The sequence below is a fragment of the Arachis hypogaea genome, chromosome 5, assembly GCF_003086295.3.
Source record: "Arachis hypogaea cultivar Tifrunner chromosome 5, arahy.Tifrunner.gnm2.J5K5, whole genome shotgun sequence".
Lineage (NCBI taxonomy): Eukaryota > Viridiplantae > Streptophyta > Magnoliopsida > Fabales > Fabaceae > Arachis > Arachis hypogaea.
Genome location: NC_092040.1, coordinates 92,744,306 through 92,766,719, shown reverse-complemented (window position 1 = coordinate 92,766,719; position 22,414 = coordinate 92,744,306). Strand labels below are relative to the sequence as shown.

The following is a 22,414-nucleotide window of genomic DNA, read 5'->3' as shown; positions in this document are numbered from 1 at the left end:
AGGAATTTGGGAATTAGTGTTTAGGTAAAATTAGGTTTAAGGGTAGTTTTGTAATTTCAGATAAAATAGGGATAATATAGTAATTAGAAATAAATTTTAATCTAACAATAATAATGTATAAAAATTCTATTTGTTCATCAATTTCACAAATTATTTTTAATAAAATATTTAAATTTAACAATTAGAGATAATATAATTAATTTTTTTATTTTTCAAAACAGCAATGTTAATATTTTAAAATATTAATTATTTAGTCCAAATCATATAAAATTCTTATTATTTCATAACTACTAACGTTATAATTTAAATATAGAAAATAACTCAATAATTATAAAATTAAGTAAAATCTCTAATAATAAATAAATTTGAAATCAGTTCATAATAAGATTCTTCAAATGTTTCGGATCTTACATCGTTACTTTCTTTTTTCTTCTTTTTTTTCTTAGTGATGATCTTTTGATGTGAAAGGAAGAAAGAGGAGAGAGAAGAAAGAGAATGTGTTGGTGGAATTAAAATAAAATTCAATTGAATTTTGCTTTGTTTACCCAATTAGTGACTAGGTTAAAGTGAAATAAATTTTGAGTGCTGTGACTGAATGGGCTTGGATCTTTTCTTTGGGCTTCTTTGATTTCAATTGTTGTACCCAATACCCCCTATGTTTCGGATGAGAAACATTTGTGGTAGAGATATTTGTCCATTGATTTTTTATTGTGTATTTTAGGCCATCTATCTTTCTTTTCCCCTCATGGGATTTTAGTTTTAATGGACCAAGATGTGTGTGGGCTTGATGATTTATTTCTTAGGCCATGTTTATTGAATTAATATTCCTGCATATTAAATCAAACAAATTACATAAATAATTAATAATCACCTAATAATGTTTGTTCATCACTTTAATAAATGATTAATTTTTCAAACTCAACATGAATTTTACTTCAATAAATAACAAATTTCTTAATTCTGGCTAATAAAAATAGAATCAGATTAAAATCCCAAGATAAGAAGAACCAAAATAAATCAACATGCATTGATAACTCATTGATCTGACAAATTCACCTTTGATTAGAACGGGAGAATGAAGTGCGCTAAGAAGAGGAGAAGAGCAAAGTGAAGGGTACTAAGAAGAGGAGAAGAGAGAAGAGAAAATCGTGATGAGAAGAGGAGATGGACAACGCTGAAAACAGGAGAGTGAACAGCACTGTGTGGAGAAAAGAAGAATTTATGGAACAGTGATACAGAGCAGATTCTGGGTTGGTCGCAGAGAATAGAGCTCCTTTGTTTTAGCGCGTAGGGGTTTTTGATTATTTTCTGCAACATCGTGTATGTATATAGTATTTTACCGTATACCTGAAATTGGTGTACAAATAGCATTTTTGTAGATATATAAATGTATATATGGCCTAACATCAATAAGGTTGTGTTTAGATGCACTACAAAGACAAAAACAAAGGATAATACCATATTTTGTAATATATTTGGTTTAGGGGACGGGGACAAAATACACATCTTTATACGTGTCTCTTACTTAAATTTCTGTATCACCCTCCACTTGAGACATATAGGGACACATGATTTGAAGACCATTTTAATGATTTTTTTTCTTCTTTAACCCTAATATATTTTATAAATACTAGAGCTTATCATTTCTTTATCAAGACCCTAACTTCATCTTCTCTTTCATTTTGTAGCTCCGCAACAAATAAAGAAAAAGAGAAGCTCGTCCAATCTAATGTAATTCCTTCTCCTCCTCCTCGTTTCATTTCTAACTGGAGGAAGATGAAAAAAGAATATAAATGTGAAATAAAAAAAATAAATTTTGAACTATCTTAGATTTGATTGAAAAAGATCAAGAAGACACATGAAAAAGTTTTCTTTTATTATAAGATAGAATTTGATAGAAAACATATTTCAGTTTTTTTTAAAAAAAAAATCAAAAGGATATATAATGTCTTTTGTTATGTATTTAGTAAATGGTATCTATCTTTCCAAACACAAAATATATAAAGATATTTGACAAATTTTTATCTACTTCTAAACATAATACAAAAACATAAAAATATTAGGAACTATTTCTGTCTCTATCTTTACATTTTTGTCTCTGTATTTTTTGTCTAGATACAACATCAAACATAGGCTGTTTTAAACAATTTGACATATATATGTACTACTATAACATACTCACTCCCCATCAATACAAATTGTTCATTATACAACACAACATGTAAAACATGGATATGAACTATACAATTTGGACAACAAATTTTATTATCCCATTCTAATTGTATACAATTTCTGTTTTAAAATAATTGTTAATATGGACAAAATGTTAACTTAAAAATTAATACACATAAACAACACATGGTGTAAATACCATTTTGTCCAAATTAACAAACTATTTTCAATTATTCAGTTAGCAAGAATCACTGTTGGAATTGATTCCCTTGTTTGGTGGGTTGCCACTGTCAAGACAAGTAACAGGAGGAACAGTTTTAGTCTTCAATTCTCCATAAGCTTGCCAACAAAAAGGAGAATCACTCTTAGCATTTTGAGTTGTTGATTCTTGTAAGTTAATAGTATCAAGAGTTAAGCCAGTGCATGGTATGTTATCACTGCATGCAAAGTGAAGAGGCTCCTTTGTGTATGTTCCTTTGATGTTAACATAGTGTATGGCTGATACTGCCACTGATGACGTGTCATTCTTGCATTTGCCACCATCACAATAGTATTGGTCAATCATTATGGGAGTCTCAACATCTGAAACTTGGATGTTGGAGAACATAACATCTTGGACTGAACCAGATCCACCCTGTCATCAAATCCAAAATATATACAAGTAAAAAAAAATTATTAGTTGATTTATGAAAAATTGCTAAGTATCTTGTAAAACAACCATATTATGTGTTAATAAAAATTAACAATTAAATTAGTTATTCGTATAAAATATATATTAGAATATAAAATATAAATAAAAAATGCATGAAACAACATACACATGTAACTTATTTGGTAATTGATAGTGTATATGTGACATTTTTACTTATCAAATTATATGGTATCCATATTTTTATAGTGTGTATATATATATGGAATATGGTTGAGAAATTTTCATATGTTTTATTAACTACAATTAATTGTTTTTAAAATTTAAAAAACTAGAAAACAAATCTCAAACCGTTAATTAGGTTATAGTTGCTAATACCCTTATACAAAGAAGGATACCTAAAAAATATTTTTTATTTAATTATATTTACAATGAATTAACTTAAAGGGGTAAATAAATATTTGTTTTCTATAAAATTAGTAATTTGTAATTTTGGTCCTTGATAATAAATTTTTCTTGTGGGCTTTTAGTTTACAATTTTTTCCAAGAAAGTGAAATTGATGTTTAATTGTTTAGTCCTACAAACTATAGGTATATATGAAATTAACCTTAATACGAGATAGTGATGATAAAGACCAATTTAACTAAACAAAATATATTTACAGATTTACCCTTGAATGAAATAGAGAATTTGTTACCTGCCACGTCTTAATCCTGACAGCAGTGAGACTATTTTGGAGAGAGGTGTCTCGAACAGTGACGTTTGAAACACAAGCCTTGGTGCCATCTTTTCCAAGGCCTCCAATGCTGATACCATGACTTGGTCCACAACTGAGGTCGTGTATGAATATGTTGGAGCATCCATTTTGTATAGACACACAATCATCTCCTGCATGCCACACAAGCACCCTTATGAGATATTATTTAAGGAGAAATCTTGGATTTAATTATTTTTATATAAAATTAATAGTTAAAAATTATCATCTAATATTTTTTAATTATCAATTTTACAAAAAAATAATTACATATAAGTTTTTACTATAATTTTATTACAAAAAATTTTATTGAGAGATAACAATTTTTAATATTTTTTGTTATCATTTAGCCAACATATTAAATTATTTTTATTAATTCATATGTATAAATTTAAAAAAAATATAAATATAAACTATATTAATTCATCTATACAAAACTCTAGTAAATATATATATAAATTATATTTTTTTTTTGTGTAAAATATTTGTAAATATAAGTACAAATTATTGTTAACCAAATGTTGATAAAAAATAATAATATTTTCTAGTCATATAATATTATTCTTTTATTAGTGTGCTTCTATTTAACATTTAACCACAAATTTTTTTAGTAATATTAGGTAAACAAATCTCCTTTTAATTAAATTTTTAATTAAGTTTCTTTTTTCACATACATGTTTTGCATTTTTTTTTTCTTCTTTCTTATTCTTTCTCTATTTCCTCCTGGCCTTTTGACTTGTTATGCAATGATATTCATAATAAAAGAGATGATGGGATATATCATATATATGTGTGTGAGACATTTTTGGAATTTGAGAATTACCACAAGCAAGAGTACTACTATAAATGAGGACAGTTTGGGAATTTTGCAAGTGAATTCCATCAGTGTTAGGGCTATCAGCAGGTGATAAAACATTGATATCAAAAACTTGAACATTTGTGCATGAGTCAAACTTTAGATGCGTTTGTTGACTATTCTGAATTGTTATGCCTGCCACTGTTACACCATCACTTCCGTAAAACCTAAGTGCCTGATCATCAACCATGAAAACTAATTCTTAAGAATTTCCATATCATTTTTGTTTCAATCTTAGTTAAAGGAGAACTTCAACGTAAATGTAGCTAGCTAGCTACTTACTGTTGGTTTTTGACTTGGTAGGTTTTCGTTGCTTGCTTGAACCTATGTTTAATTAACAGGATAGAAACAAATATTTATGTTAATTTAACATATATACAACTCCTTAAAATTGCTCAAGACAAATCACTTCAACTTGAAAATATATCTAACGTGATTTACATCTTTATTAAATTTAATTAATTAATAAAGTTATATACATAACTCTAAACCCTTAATGCTATACCTTTTTTATGTATTATATATATTAAAATAGGTCTTATTTATTTTGAAAACTAGCTCAAGAGTAAGAAATTTTCACACACTATGAACTTGTTAATATAGTATAATTGATGATAATCATTTATGTTATCTTATTTTATCAGCTTATTAAACTTTAGAAATGAATAATTTTATGACACAATATTAAAATTTTATATCTAAAAAGTTAAAAATTTGATTATTGATGAGTCTCAAAAAAAATGACATAAAATAAATAAAAGAAAAAAAACTGAATAGTTTTATAACAAAAAAATACTAAATAATTTTAAAAAATATTATATATACATAAAAATAATTATTAAATTAATTATTATATATTTATGTGTAAATGTATATATTATATAACTTATTTTTAATATATATTTGGTGATTAATTTTTTAGATTGTGCTAATCATGTGGGTAATAATTAAAGAAAGATAAGCACCAAAGAGGAAGAGTTTCGTGAAAATTCGTAGAGCTCAATTAAATACGTACGCACGTGTGTCTTTATGTGCATGGAACATTATTACAAAAACGGTAGCTAGCAAGAATTTTTTATTTTTACATTTTTTTACTAAAATTAAAGTTGATTGCTCAAATGAACGTGACACTTTTGCACTCTTATGATTGATTAATGTATGAATAAGTCCTATCACTTCATTTTAATTCTATCCAAAAAATTAAATGTATGTCATAATACTTGACAAATATTTTCTAGAATTAGAAATATATAAGAGGGTTTGTTTATTTTAATTCAGCTAGACAATAACAACCCTAACACAATAATAACAATAATTATTTACTAAATATTTAATTACCGAATATTGTGATGATGTGGTTGATTCTTCTTCTGTGGGAATGTAAGTTGGTGAGTCATTATTATTCCACCAAACAGAGCCTTGACCATCAATGACACCTTTACCCTTTATTGTAATTTTATTAAGCTTTGTGAACTCCATCCATTGCAAGGTGCCAGAGCCCCAAGATTCAGAGTCTGTAGGCGCAATGATTTTGCCATCAAGCTGCAAATTTTAATTTAATTAATTTTTATATAACTGATATATTTAAAAAATTAATTATTCTATTAGTTTTTATATTTTTATTAAATTTTTAATTAAATTTTTATATTTTTTAATTAAATTTTTATATTATTTTTAATTTTATAATTAAATTTTTTTTACTATAAAAAAGTTAGAATTAACTGAATATTTTTTTTGTAAAGTGAAGTAATTCATAATTAAAAATCTAACTAAATCTTTAACAATATGTATTTTGGGAGAAATATTCGATTAACTTTAATGTTTTTAATGTAAAAAAGATTTAATTATAAAATTAAAAATAATATAAGAATTTAATTAAAAAAGTTATAAAAATTTAATTAAAAATTAATTATTTTATTAGTTTTTATATTTTTATTAAATTTTTAATTAAATTTTTATATTTTTTTAATTAAATTTTTATATTATTTTTAATTTTATAATTAAATTCTTTTTAGTAAAAAAATGTTAGAATTAACGGATGAATATTTTTTTGTAAAGTGAAGATATTTATAACTAAAAATCTAACTAGATCTTTGACAGTATTTATTTTGGGAGAAATATTCAATTAATTTTAATGTTTTTAATATGAAAAAGATCTAATAATTACGAAATTAAAAATAATGTAAAAATTCAATTAAAAAATATAAAAATCTAATTAAAACACAGGATAATTAAATCTAAAAAAAGACATGTACCCATGCTATCAAACTGCAAATTTTAATTTAATTAATTTTTATATATCCAAAAACATGTACATACACACATATAACGATAGACTTAGCAATCAAATGTTTTTAGTTCATATGATTAATTAATCTGTTAAAAAATTGGTCGTCATTAGTGACTTGGTCACTAAATCGATTGTTATTCGACAAATTTCTTATAATGTGTGAGGGCACACACTTATTATATTTAACACATAGTAATAAGAAAATGAGAAAATAGACAAGAGAAATGTAATTATTATTATATAATTCATTATTCATCACCTGAAAAACAATGTTTTGCTCACAATTAGGGCCTGAGAAAGAGATTGGTTTCACCAAAAATTCAGAACCAGAAGGAACAATCATTGTTGATCCCTCTGTTTTGCAAGTATCAGCCCATGCATCTTCAAAAGCCTGTTTTTTTAGACTGGTTAACAGAATAATAATAATAATAATAATAATAATAATAATAATAATAATAATAATAATAATAATAATAATAATAATAATAATAATAATAATAATAATAATAAATAAGCCAGCTTTAATTAGTTTCTGTAACTTTGCTACATATAGCAGTATAAAATTCACAATAAGGCACTTTATTAGAGTCATATGTAATGTATATATAGTTATCATGGCTAAATAATCCTGTATATTATTATAGCTTTATTTTTATCCTTCATTTTTTAGCATGCAATATAATTTATTTTAGAATTTCATATTTTAAAACGAATGTTTTAGTCCTTAAATTATAATCTTAATAATTATTTAATCAAATATATTATTTATACACTTATTAGTTGCTAAAATCACTCGCTCATTATATATTTATATAGAAATATATATGTTGTTTAATTTATTTTATATTTTAATATATATTTTATATTAGTGACTAATTTTAATAGTTGATATTGATATACAATTATTATGGTTGTTATTTAATTATTGTCGTTATGATTAAAATAAAAAAATAAAAGAAAAAAATTAAGAAAGTATAATTTCATAGATCAAAATGCTAATTTCATATAAGGTTACGAATAACTGAGAATTTTAATTACAAAATCGAGAAACGAAGTGTATCTAAAATATTGGAGATGTATGTATTTGGTTTGTATTTTTATTTTAAATATCTTTTTAAATTTTGTGAAGAAAAAAAAAGGTAAGAATAGAAAATAAAATTTTATTATTTTTATTATTTTATAAAATTTTAAAAATAAAAAATATTAAAAATTAAAACATAAACCAAATGTAATTTTAATTTTTATTATTATTTTTTTATCATGATTTTTTTACTTATAGGTAATAAATAAGAGAGAGAGGTGAGATAATTTAAATAAACTCGAGAGCTCATACTCAAATAAGACCTAAAATATAAAACATAACAACTAAGTTGATTAGTTTATCTAAATAATAATAATAATAATAATAATAATAATAATAATAATAATAATAATATTATTATTATTATTATTATTATTATTATTATTATTATTATTATTATATATACATAAAAATTTAATTACTAAATCAGTCACTAGATATTTATATATAAATATATGCATTATTTAAATTATTTTTAATATATATTTATATTTTAATATATTTTATACAGATAGTTAATTTGATAATTAATTTTTTTATAACAACAATAATAATAATAATATGAAATTAATGAAATATATAGTCACCTTTGTGTCATCTGCTTTACCATCTCCTTTAGCACCATAGTCTAATACATTGAAAGTATTGTTATCATTGGAAGAAGAGGGGGAGGCAGCTGATGATGTAGCTTTTAGTTTCCTAAAATGGTGGTTATAGCCTCTTATGGCACTACAACTTTCAAAACTTGAACACAACACACAAAACACTATTACAATCATCAAGGTAGTAAAGGTGCATATTTTCATACTCTTCATTTTTTTATTTAAAAAATAAAAGAGATGTGATAACTAAGGCTTTTTTGTTTTTTTGTATGTGGCTCTTGTATTCTTGCTAACAAGAAGGAAGTTCTTGTTGTATATATAGGCACAAAGTTAGGGTACTATGCACACATGAACTGCACAATAATATTCAATCAATCATGTAGTTTAAAGATATAAACTTAATGAGAGATATTCTATTATTTTTTTATATATTGATTATTAGTCGATGAGTTTAGTGATAATTGATTATCACTTTCTTTATTTAAAAATTTTAAGTTTAGAGTATCTCTATACATTTATTTAAAAAAAAATAAAAAATTTGGAGTAGTAATAATTTTAGCATGTATATATTCTAATAAAACATAGCTATCAGATTTGAATATGTTAGCTAATAAATCTTTAGTTTGTTACTATAATTCTTATTACTATATAATATTTGTTTATTACGTATTGTGTTAAGTATTAATTAACATTAATTGTGGCAACTTAATTACAATGTTTGAAGAGTTTTGAGTAGCATTGTTAGCACAATTCCATTAGATAGAATTAGATCCACGGTTAACGAATGAAAGTACAAATAATGTAAATAACAGACTGTATCTCAGTTCAATAATTATGAAAAAAAACATTATAACTTAATTATTTATCTTTATTCTCAATTTCACTTTTATTTTTCATTTTTTTATTATTTATTTTCATTTTTACTTATTCTAAATCCTATTTTCACCTCAGTCATTCCACCGCCACTTCTCTTGTCACGCTGTTCACCATGGCCGCCCACGAAGCTTTTCAGCATTGTTCTTGTCTACTTTTATCGCAATGAAACTACTTTCTCCTTTTCTGTTCCGCCGCTACCCCAACGCCACATTTCTACCCCTATGCTCCTTGCATATATACCAACGTTGCCGCTGCACTTTCTTCGTCGCGTCGTCCCTGCTCTCGATGCCATCACTGCACCTTCTTCTTCCATTCGTTGTGCCGTTCCTGTTTTTTTTTTTTGCAAGCGACGTTCATGCTGCTGCTACGCACCTACTTCTCCCCTATGTCGCGCTGCGACCGTGCTCTCTGCAATCAACGACGTTGTTCGTTTGATCGCATATGTACTCCCAGGAAGTAACGCCGTCGATCGTCCCAAACCCTCTTCTGCGTCATGCCATATGAAGAATCAATGCAGCAGCTTGTTTGCCTCACATGTTTTTTTTTTTTTAATTTAGGTAAATGTTACTTTGCTTTTAGATAGATGTTTTATTTTTATTTTAGGCGAATGTTTTTTTTAAATAAATATTTCTTTGATTGAATGTAAATGTTTCTTTTTTTAGATGGATGTTTTTTTAGATGGATGTTTTTTTGATCTAATAATACATCCTTCTTATTTTTCTCTTTCCTTTAACACTTTATGTCTTTACTTCCTTAACTAATAATTATTTTTATAGATTAAATTTATTTGAAACGTTTATATTAGGGATATAACGATTAATGCCAGCCTTTTATATAGTGAAAGTTAATAATGTAGAGAAGCATAATTAATTATTAAATAACAATTACTTGAAATATATTCATTTGATAGTACTGGTAGGAATATTTATATATTTAAAATTCAACAGATAACTTATTGGCAATTGTGGACTTAATTATCAGTACCTAGCTTGTTGAATATATCAATTTAGAAATATTTATATATTTAAAATTCAACATTTAAATTGACAAATTGTGGAATTATTAATTATTACTTGCATTGTTGAAATATATTAATTATTAATTATAATACTTGTGGAACTAGAAATTAAAGCCAAAGAACCCGGCAATCAAAACGGAATGATTTTGACAAAAGCGTAGCTAGAAACATTATAAACCATGTTCTTGTAATCTTTTCCATCCTCTCATGAGATAGGGAGTAGAAATTCCATGTCTAAATATGATTAAAATATTCAAAAGCTTAAAACTCTACACACATGTGAATGTTATGGTTGTTAAAGGCTGTGATGCTATAAATAATGCGGCAAATTTTAATTCCATATAGGTTGAAGATGAAAAAAGAGTAAGGTTGTGATTATAAAAATAATAAAGAAATAAATTTTACAAAATTTAGTTTCTCAACTTATAAATTTATGTCTTAATTAACATTTTGAAAAGACACAAAATATATATCTTTTGTAAATGAAAGATTGTGAAGAAGTGCATGAACAGAGTGATGAAAATAAATTCTGAATCTTGAACATAGAAGGAAAAGTTTGAGAGAAGTGAGCGTGTAATGCATTGAGTTTCTGTATTGTGAATTCTTGTGTTACAAAACTCGTGGAACAACTCTACAATTCTATATATATATCTAATAGTGTCTGTAAAGCTGCTTTTGTTTACAAACATAGAACATTGAGATAAGAATATAGAGATACTAAATTAATGTATTTTGTGTTCATTCTAACAAAAAGAACGAACGTAGATACACTAACAAAAGTCACAACTTTTTTTTTTTTTTTTTCGTTTTTCTTATTAATTTTTTATTCAAATTTTTTAATGAAACAAATAGAATAAATTAAACTTTTACAACACAAAATAATTCCAGAGGGAAGAGGGAGGACTTCACGGGTGTGAAGCACGTTGTAATGAGGCCGCTATTTCGAATGAATAGATTTAATTTGTTTTAGTTTATCACTAAATAAAATACAATACTAATTTTTATATTTTTGTTTTTTATATATTATTTTATCTTATTTTCAAAATCAAACACAACTGAATAGATAAATAACAGAATTTGTTTAAATTATTCTTTCACCGACTAACTAACTTGATTGCTACGTAACACTATTGCTAACTAATTTTGCAGTATGATCCTTATTATCAATAGTAGATAACTATATATAATTATATTTTTTATAAATTTGTGTCTTAATAATAAATAATACACATCTGGCTAAGTCCATATTTTACATAAACACCAAACAAATAAACGGAGTTGAGTATCTAAACAAGATTAGTTTCTTTCTATAGACATAACACACTATTTAAAGGAAAAAGTTAACTCTTAAGAAAAAAAATCCAGAAAAATGGAATAATTTTTCATTGGAGAAGACTAGAAGGATATAACACAAATATCAGCAATCATAATATTTAGTTTTGTTCGAATGACTGAAATACACGTGTCAATACAATCATCATGCAAGTTATTAACTATTGTTTCATTGACCAATATATCCAATAATGAACTCCAATGACATTTTTCAAGATTTTTTTTTTTGGTGACTGACATTTTTTAAGATTTGATTTTAACTTAGACCTATTGTCTTATTTGATACTATAGCTATTCGGGAGATCACAATTTTAGAAAAAGAATTAACGGATCCATAAACCGTATCAAGCTACGTAACCACAATATACATATATAAACCCCCTCTGTCCTAATAAGAATAGATATTGCTCCAAAAAAGAAAAACTTAAAATTGTTATCAATATTCCTGTGTATCATGTGAGTTTGAATTTGTCACATAGTTATTGTAAGGCTACTGATTATTGCTTGACATCTAAGTTATTATATACCTCTACTCATATGTACTAATAATAATTAATTAATAATTAAGATGAATATATATAATTTAATTTTCATAATGTTAAAGAATTTTAATTACATACATAATTAATCGTTTATTGTTATATTAAAAAATAATTAATTTTTATATTTATTACTTAAAAAATAACCTAACATATGAATTTAATTATTGAATAATTGTATACAATTTTTTATATGACTATATATATATATATATATATATATATATATATATATATATATATATATATATAATTTTAATATTAATTTCATTATAAACAATAACCTGCAAATAACATAAGGGCTTCGACGCAAAGAAAACTGATGCTTTATGATGAGTGGTTTGTGGGTGATTTTTGTTCTATTGTTGAAAGTGTTTTTTTTCTAGCTATCCGGGATAATTTGGTTCAAAATTTTGGAAATGATGATTTAGTACTATTATTATCGTTAAGGACGATTTTAAACATAAAAAAATATTAAAAACGATTTTGATTTTAATTTTAAACTATAAAAATCAAATTAATATTTATCGCTAATGATTAAGTTAATATAGTTACACGTCTAAAAATAAAGAATTCAAGGAGTAAGTCAATTTTTTTATTTATCTAATATCGGTTAATTTTTTAAAATTAACTTTTATTATAATTTACATAAGCACAGTATTTTAATTCACATGCACTACAAGATTTGAATCCCTAACATTTAATTAAGCGAATTAATAAATTAATTATTAGACTAATCTAATTTAATTATCGTATTTAGTTTTTAATGTTAGGGATCGTATTGAATGGTGCACGTTATATATGCTGGATTTCCACGGCACTTGGCTCTTTCAATTTGCTACATGAAAGGTAATCAAATTTAATTAAAAACAGAAAATGATACTTACCAAAAAAAAAAAAAAATGATAAAAGAAAAATAGGGCTAGATCAGAAATAATGACACCTCATTATATATTAACAAATGTATATATATGCATTGATATAGTATTACTTCACGTGTTCCTTTAACTTCTACGACATGTGAAATACATACGTAAGCTTCATGCAAATTGAATTCTAGATCCAATCTACTAGTTTTCAAAAGAAATTTCCATAATACCTTCGGATTCATTCATGTATGATGTATACATGTAGATAATGAAAAAAAGGTAGTTTAGTAATTATGTCTTAAGTAATTAACTACTATTCCTTTAGGCGGCATTTATTTATAAAAATAAGACAGTAAAATAAGAATACAAAAATATAAAATTATAATTTAATAAATAAAATATAAATAAAAATATTGTGTTTAAAAATATTAAATTAGTATATTTTATATTTGTTACGAATCCAATTTTTAAATTTCATATCGGAACGAATTTTCATTCGGATATTTAGGATTGGACCCCACTTTTTCCTAACAGGTCTAAACCAGCTCCACACCTTCTAACTAATACTTAAATTCAAATACCTCCTTATTTTATTTAGATAAGATAAGATAAGAACTACCATCAACTATATAAAAGAGTGTTATAGGCCCCTCAGGTACATCATTCTTTTACATACTTCATACCTCTCAGATTCATTTTGACTTGAGTTTCGAAGTGTCTTTGCAAGTAGCTCTTCCTATTGCTTCAGTCAGTTAATCCGGCGATCGCCATGATCCACAAGTCCTCGATCTATCTCACAATTCGTATCAGAGACATCTCATACAATATCAATCCTGAGAGGAAAGACACATAAATATTAGCAAAAAACTCAATTTATTTTTCATTATTTTTATTTATTTTTTATAATTATATTTTTTATTATTATATTTATCTTCTCAAATTTTTTTTAAAAAAAAAAATAAATTAAATTTTTATAATTTATTTTAAATTATTATTAAATAGAGTATAAAAGCACAAATTTTATGTTTCTATCTTTTATATTTTATTCTTAGTATATTATCTTGTCCTATTCTAAAAAATAATTAAATGCAACCTTAGCTATGAATCTTTTATGCTGTTAAATAAGTTTGGTTAGTAAGCGACTCAGTTAATATGGTCCTCCTTAGCACTGGTTTATTTGCTTTATTTATCTTTTCTTCAATTTTTTTCTTTTCTTAACATTTGCTCGTCTATTATTTTGTTAGTTGATTGATAGTTAAAATTTATGAAAATTTATTCCCTAACAAGACCATATTTTACTATATCTAGTTAATAAATAGAGTTAATATTCAAAATAATTCTTAAAATTTGATTCCTGATTCAATTTAACTTTTTTATTTTTAATTGATTTAATTTGTACTTTAAAATTTTAAGGTATAACTCAGATTGGTCCTTCCGTCTAACTCCATCACTGAAAAAAATGATGTAATATCTAAACTTCACTACATACCTCTTCTTCTTCCTCTTCCAGGGATAACGACTCTACCTCCTCCATTTTTGACTCTTCATCTTTACTATTGTCAAAAAATTATTAAAAAAAGCCCTAAGAATTTGAAGTCACCTTCCTCTTTCAACTCGTAACTCCATCTCTTAATCCGTAACTCCCTCTCTCCCAATAGTGTTGTTGTCTTCCTCCTCAACACGTCACAACTCTTCCCTCCAACTTGTCATACATCTCCGTCCAACCCTCCCTCATCGTCACTCATTCCTCACGCCGTTATTTACATTTTTGAACTCGTCGCACTGTTGTGTCTGTCTCTGAAATCGTCGCGACGCCGCCTCGCTCTCTCAACCCTCGTCCTCGCCACCCTCACCATTCAACACCGTAGTACTTCACCCTCTTTAATCATTTCTATAACTTTTTTCCTTTAATTTTTCTTAGGCATTCATAGTTAGGATTTTGATTTTGTTTAATTTTAGTTGATTATTGGTATTGATGGTTTGATTTAATTGTTTAGAGTTTTCAATTTTTAGTTTTATTTGATTTAATGTTCCTCTTCCAAGAATAAGGATCCGACAAGAGGTTCGGCAACGGTGGCAAGCATATGTTGGCAGTGAACGGAGGTGGGTCGAGCTGCTGAGGTAAGCTTTATGGTGTTGTGGTGTCTGGGAACGAGCAGTGAGCTCCCAACAATTTGACAGAGATTGAGAGTGAGGGAGATTGGAGTGTGGGGGTGTGTTTTAGAAAGATTGAGTTTTACGTCAACTAAACGTGCCACGACATTTATCCGGTGACGAAAATAGACAAAAGAGTCAAATTTTAAGGGTCATTTTGAGTATCAATTCCAAAAATATACGATAACTAATTTTAGTAGTTGATTTTAATGTGAAAATAACATTTTTTATGTTCTAAATAATGATTATTTGAGACTAAATATGAGACTTGTCACTCCAATATTTGGTTTTAATATAAAAAAAATGAACAAAAATAGTTATACAATATGATAAAATTTAATTTGTTCTCCACCAAAATAATAATATTTCTCTATATTAAGACTAATCTCATTTCTTTTATCATTTCCATTGCTAAGTGAAATTTGAAAATTATCCACTTCTTGTACATAAATTTATTATATATTAATAATCTTACAATCAAAATGTGTCACATACATGACACTCCTTTATTGCAATTGAAATAAAATTTTTTTAAATTAAATGATTTTTTTCTTTCCCTCTCCTATTTTCTATCTCTTTCTTCCTTTACTTACTACTCTATCTCTCTTATATATCATTATTAATGACTAATTATTAATTACTAATTTGACAACTAAAATATATAACATGATATTTTTAATTACAATTGAAATTAAAATATATTATTAATTTTACAACAAAAATATATCACATAATACTTATCATAGTTGAAATAAATTATTTTTCTCTAAAATTAAGTTCTATCCTCTCTAGTGGAGGGCACTCCTCTATTCACACAGAAAAAGAATTTTGAAAAAAAAAAGTGCAAATATCAGTCTTGTAGAAAAATATCTCAATATTATCGGCTGACCACCTGTTGACAAAACCTCACCGACCGATTGACAACTTACCTATCAACTAACCACCTATGACGTACGTTGGACATGGACTGACCAATTGCCTACTTAAAGTCCCAAACCAACTGCTAACGTCAACCAAACGATAGCTTGACCACCTACCTTATCCAACTGCCGACAATACTGATTGACCAACCTACACCGATCGATTGGCTACTCCTTCATCGATCAGCTATTAACCTACCTCAACCTATCAATCCATTGTCGATCTACCTGGCCTATCACCCCACGACTATCCTATGTCAAACTGCTACTGACTGACCTCGGCCAACACAAATAGATGACCTACCATTGGTCGACGTTGGTGGAATGACTGGGTTGATCATCAAACAACACTTGGCCACCTAACTTACCAAAACCTTAATCAAGTGCTGGACAACTCCAAACTATGAAAGTTGACTCGATCGCCCATCCCTAGATGTTTGTTATTCGACCATAAATGACTCTCTTGGGCTACGAGAGTTTTTGGCGTTGGTTCTATTAGGCTCACTAGGGAGTTTGTCTCCACGATCTTTTTGTGTGGTTCATTGGCTTTGTGAATATTTTGGAATGTACTACAGAACTATGACTAAGTCTGTGTTAGGTTGACGCTATTGACAACTCTATATATGTCTTTTCTTTCTTTAATTTGATAAAATTTTTAATATTTATTATAAGAATGTTAAATGTTCATACCCTAACCTAATAAATAAACGTCAAGCCCAATAAGACAAAAGGCCCACTAATAAAGTGGCCCTTTACGGTAAACTCTTAAAGAGGTCGGACATCAACAAAAAAGACCAACTCTACTTGATCTAACAAGTAATTGACTCCGGATATTTCTCTGCTACGTCTAGAAGGGAGATCTTAACAGACTCCCAAGATAAAATACATAGTTATCTATCAGAAAAGATAGAATTATTCCAACAAAGGTGATTAGCAGTTCTACTATAAATACACTGGAATTTCTAGATATAACTCACGTTCTAATCTACTAAAAATCTGCTTAAAGCTCTTGCTAACTTAAGCATCGGAGTCTCTTGCAGGTACCACCCCCACCTCCTCACGAAGAATTCGGACAGGCGACACCTCGGCACCAGAGAGGTCAGACGCTGCCATCACAAAGAACCTGGACCTCACGTTCAGACCCAAACCAACGTTTCAGGTAACCTAATAAACCCAATTTTGTGGTTTATCTTATGCTTATTTTGGGAGATTTTATCACATTTTCTCACATTTATTCAATGAAATGACATGGTTTCATGATTTTCTCCTAATTTGTGTTTGAAAGTAAAAGCATGCTTTTTAGGCCCCTAATTTGCTAATTTTAATCTACCTTTGATTCCACTAGATGCTTTGATGTATTTGTTAGTGAATTCATGTTGAAAATGTTAGGAATAGATCAAAGGAGTGAAGAGAAAAACATGCAAAGGGGAGAAGTCATGGAAAATCAAGGATTTGAAGTGCTGACATCGGTGCGCACGCGTGACATATGTGCACGCGTGGATGATGAAGTCGCAAGGCGACGCGTACGCGTGACTCACGCGTACGCGCTGATACTCGCACGTGACCTCATTAAAGTGAATCCGCTGGAGGCGATTTTTGGGCTTTCCACGCCCAAATCCAACTCACTTCTGATGCTATTAAACCCAAGGATTGAAGGGGGATTAACACATTAGCACATAGTTTAGTTTAGTTGAGGCTTTAGTTAGTTTCTAGAGAGAAAATCTCTCTCTTCTCTCTAGAATTAGGTTAGAGGTAGATTAGAATTTCTTAGATCTATGTTTTAATTCTTGTTCTCATCTACCTTTCTTTTCAATTTCTTGTTGTCACATCTTTACTCTTCTAGTTCCTTTTATTAATTTCTTGTTCTAGTTACTTTGTTGTTGATGTACTCTTGCTTCTTCTATTTTCCTTTAATGTAATTTGTGTTTGATTTTTTTATTGTTAATTGCTTTGTTATTGTTATCTCCTTGCATTTGGTAGTGTTAGATTTTATATTTCACTGTTTATTGCTGCTTAGTACTAAATAGGATGTTACTTTAACATCATTATTGCTAACTCCTATTGTTGGATTTCATTATTGAGGTTATATTCTGCTACTTGGTTTTGAGTTTCTTTATTAAACATTTTTGAAAACCAAGTGAATGAGAATTGCCCTCGAGCTTCTTAAATCTTTTTGAATTGCATAATTTGGCCACCATGTGATTTGAATTCTTTCCTTTGATTAGGCAATTTCTTGATGGATGTTGGGCATTTATATTAATGCATTGTGTTTCTTGATCATATGCATCCATATGTTATATATTTGCTTGAATGCTTTCATACTTCTTTATCGCTTGTTTGGTTGTCTTAACATACGAGTTTAGAGTATTTCAAGCACACTTAAATGAGTGAAGTGCATTATTCTTTTGTGAAAATTGTGACAAAGTTTTTTATGCTAGTATGCGTGTGTTCTAAACCTCGCACAATTTAGGACCCACACACTTATTTTTCATTAATATCACACTAATTCACTCAGTTCTTTCTAGTGATAATTACCTCATTCCAACAATTTAGGATTCCTTGCTTTTGCATTTACATTTACATTTCTCACTATTCTGTTTTCTATTTTTCAGGATGTTTGTCATAAGCAAAAAAATGGAAGCGAAAAAAAGTACACGCAGCAACCAGTTGATCCACCAGATGAAGGTAGCAACTCGGAGAGTCACCGTACCCCCTTGCTCATCTTAGAATGAACTGATGATGGTGCAAACTTTTAAGTGTGGGGAGGTCGTCCGACCAGTCGGCATTTTTGGGTAACAAATTTCTAATCCCGACACTTTTGCATTTCATTTTTTTAGGTCTTTTAGAAATTTTCGTTGCATATATATAATAAGCTTAGTTAAAATAATACAATTCTCCAAGAAAAACATTCTTTATAGGGCATTGACATCCCAATTGATTTGAGTAAAAAAAATTTCATTGAACTTGCTTGAATTATATATTGTGAAACATGATTTTTGAGCTAAGAACACAAGCTTGTGAGTTTTGAGCCTAATTCTGTGGTTACATCTTATAACCACTTATTTTCTTTCTTGTGTGCATTATTCTCTTTCTATGATTGTAATCTTTGATTTGTTTGATTCTTTATGTCCATTATTTTGTGTATACATACATTTATATAATTGAGACCATCATTTTATTTAACTCACTTACCCAAATAGCTTACCTTTTATCTTCCATTGTTAGCCAATTTTGGGCCTACGATTAATCCACTTTGTTCTTTAATTTAGCACATTACAAGGCTTAAAGCGAAAAATAATAAATGTCCTTAATTTGGATCTTTGATTAGTTTAGGCTAGTGAGTGTGTATATCATTCAAGTGTGGAGAAACTTGGGACATTGGTTGAGGTAAAAGGATGTTTTAGTATTTTGTTAAACATATTGAAAATTGGGTACATGCTCATGTATCAATAAATGTTTAAACCATATACATTGATACCTTTGTATATAATTACATCAAAAGCAAAAAAAGAAAAAAAGAAAAAAATAAAAGAAAAAAATAAAAAGAAGAAAAAAGTAGAAAAAAAAAGAAAGAAAAAGAAAGGCAATAAGAAGAGGACAAAAAGCCCCAAAGTGAAGTCCAATAAAAATTAATGCATATGTGTCGTGATCAAAAAGAGAATGCATGAGTATGTGAAAAAAGTGAAGAATGGGTAGTTAGGTTAGCACTTAATTTGTATAGGTTGTCATAGATTAGGTGGAAATTTTAGATTAATCAAATATTCAAATTTCAAGTTCACTTGACCATATGCATCCTACCTTGATCCTAGCCCCATTACAACTTCGTTGAAAGACCTCATGATAATTGTATGCATGCATGAAATAATTATTGATTGTTAGATGAAAAACAATCTTGAAAAACATGATTAGGGGATAATTGAGTGAATCAACACTATACACTTGAGTGAATAGAGCGGATACACGTTCAGTGAGGGTTCGATTGCTCAATTACGTGTATCCACCTAGAATCGTCACTTTTCTTGCAAGTTTGTAAAAATATTTAATAACTCAGTTCAATTGTGGATTTGATTTGATTGCTATTACTTTAGCCCTTATGCTCATACATATTTTTTTGGGAATTGATTTATTTTGACCAAATAATTATATTCATTTAGATAGTGCATTTAGGTAGATTGCATTTAGGTAGTTGTTACATTGAATAAATGTTGATACTCTTTGTTTCTCTCTCGATTTTAGCATGAGGACATGCTTGGTTTAAGTGTGGGGAGATTGATAAACCCCATTTTTAGGGTTTATCTTGTGCTTAATTTGGGGGATTTTATCACCTTTTTTTCATATTTATTCAATGAAATAGCATAGTTTCATGATTTTCTCTTTATTTATACTTAAGTGTAAAAACATGCTTTTTAGACCTTGATTTAGCTAAATTTAATTCACCTTTGATTCCACTAGATGCCCTGATATGTTCGTTAGTGAATTCAGATTGGAAAGGCTAGGAATGAATCAAGGGGATGAAGAGGAAAAGCATGTAAGTGGAGAACTCATGGAAAATCAAGGATTTGGGATGCACAGATCAACGCGCACGCGCAGCAGACGCGTAAGCGTGAAAAGTGAAGTCACATGGCGACGCGTACGCGTGACCCATGTGTACGCGTCGGTGCTCGCACGGGACCCACTTAAAGTGAATTCGCTGGGAGCGATTTCTGGGCTTTCCAGGCCCAAATCCAACTCACTTCTGATGCTATTAAACCCAAGGATTAAGGGGAATCAACACATTAGCACATAATTTAGTTTAGTTGAGGCTTTAGTTAGTTTCTAGAGAAAGAAGCTCTCTCTTCTCTCTAGAATTAGGTTAGAGGTAGATTAGAATTTCTTAGGTCTAGGTTTTAATTCTTGTTCTCATCTACCTTTATTTTCAATTTCTTGTTGCCACATCTTTACTCTTCTAGTTCCTTTTATTAATTTCTTGTTCTAGTTACTTTGTTGTTGATGTACTCTTGCTTCTTATATTTTTCTTTAATGCAATTTATGTTTGATTTCTTTTATTATTTGATTGCTTTGTTATTGTTATCTCCTTGTATTTGATAGTGTTAGATTTTATATTTCTTGTCATTTTATTATGCTTTTCTTTTATACTTCCCAAGTGTTTGATTAAATGCTTGGAAGGATGTTAGAGTAGATTTTTCTCCTATTGGCTTGAGTTGAGTAATTAGTGACTCGAGTTATCAAACTCTTTTGTTGATTGATAATTGGAAGTTGCTAGTCAATTTGAATGTCACTAAAGCTAGTCTTTCCTTCGGATTAGACTAGGACTTGTGGATCTAAATTGATTATCTTCACTTGACTTGCCTTCATAGTTAGAGGTTAACTAATAGTGGAGCAATGAACAATTCTTGTCACAATTGATGATGATAATGAGGATAGGACTTCTAGTTCTCACACCTTGCCAAGAGCTTTCTTAGTTGTTAGTTTATTCTTTTGCCATTTATATTTCTTGTCTCTTATCTCAAAAATTCCAAAACATACTTCCTAACCAGGGACGGTTTTAAGTATAGAGGTGTGGGGGCAAGCGCCCCACTACAATTTGAAATTTTTTTTAGTAGTATATGATAATAATATTTATTTGCCCCATTAGATTATTAAATTTGACCCCACAATAATTTTTTACTCAATTTTTGGTATTTAATCATCAATTTAAAAATTTTATATTAGATATTTGTTAGAATGATCAATTCTCAGATTTAAACAAAATTAGTGTTCTTTTTTAAAAATTAACTCAAAAGAATATTATTTATCTTCTTTTCAAATTAGCTTTAATTTTTGCGTAGCAACTGTATTAATTGAAAGAACTTTTTTAACTATGAATATCAATAAGAGTCGGTTTTTAATTGTGTTGGGAAGTAAATTTTTAAATAATTTTTTTTAAATAATTTTTTTTAAATATATATGAAAAGAGAGAAATTTTGATGGTAGTGTTAAGAAAAAAAAGTTACTTAATTTTTTAAAAATATAAAACCTAAGACAATAAAATTTAAATTATATATTTTTATTTAAATTACTATTTTAGTGTTTTAATTTGTATATTAGATATTTTGAAGGCTAATCATATTTTACAATAACAAAATATAATCATAACAATAATTATGCTATATGTACATAAAAATTAATTATCTATATAAAATATATATTAAAATATAAATATACAATAAAAATAAGTTAAACAATACATATATTTATACACAGATAATCACAAAAAAAAATACACAGATATATAGTGATTAATAAATAATTTAATATTTAA

The 22,414-nt window shown here is 27.6% G+C and overlaps 1 protein-coding gene across 1 annotated transcript; it reads right to left on the bottom strand.

The window, feature by feature from the left end:
• Positions 1-2,205: 2,205 nt before the first annotated feature.
• Positions 2,206-8,710, bottom strand: LOC112801957 (polygalacturonase At1g48100). Its single transcript, XM_025844925.3, has 7 exons — positions 8,391-8,710; positions 6,982-7,113; positions 5,771-5,974; positions 4,715-4,756; positions 4,400-4,607; positions 3,520-3,710; positions 2,206-2,806 (listed from the first exon to the last, which is right to left on the bottom strand). The coding sequence occupies exons 1-7, from the start codon at positions 8,616-8,618 to the stop codon at positions 2,411-2,413; spliced, it is 1,401 nt and encodes a 466-aa protein (XP_025700710.1). The 5' UTR covers positions 8,619-8,710; the 3' UTR covers positions 2,206-2,410.
• Positions 8,711-22,414: the final 13,704 nt, after the last annotated feature.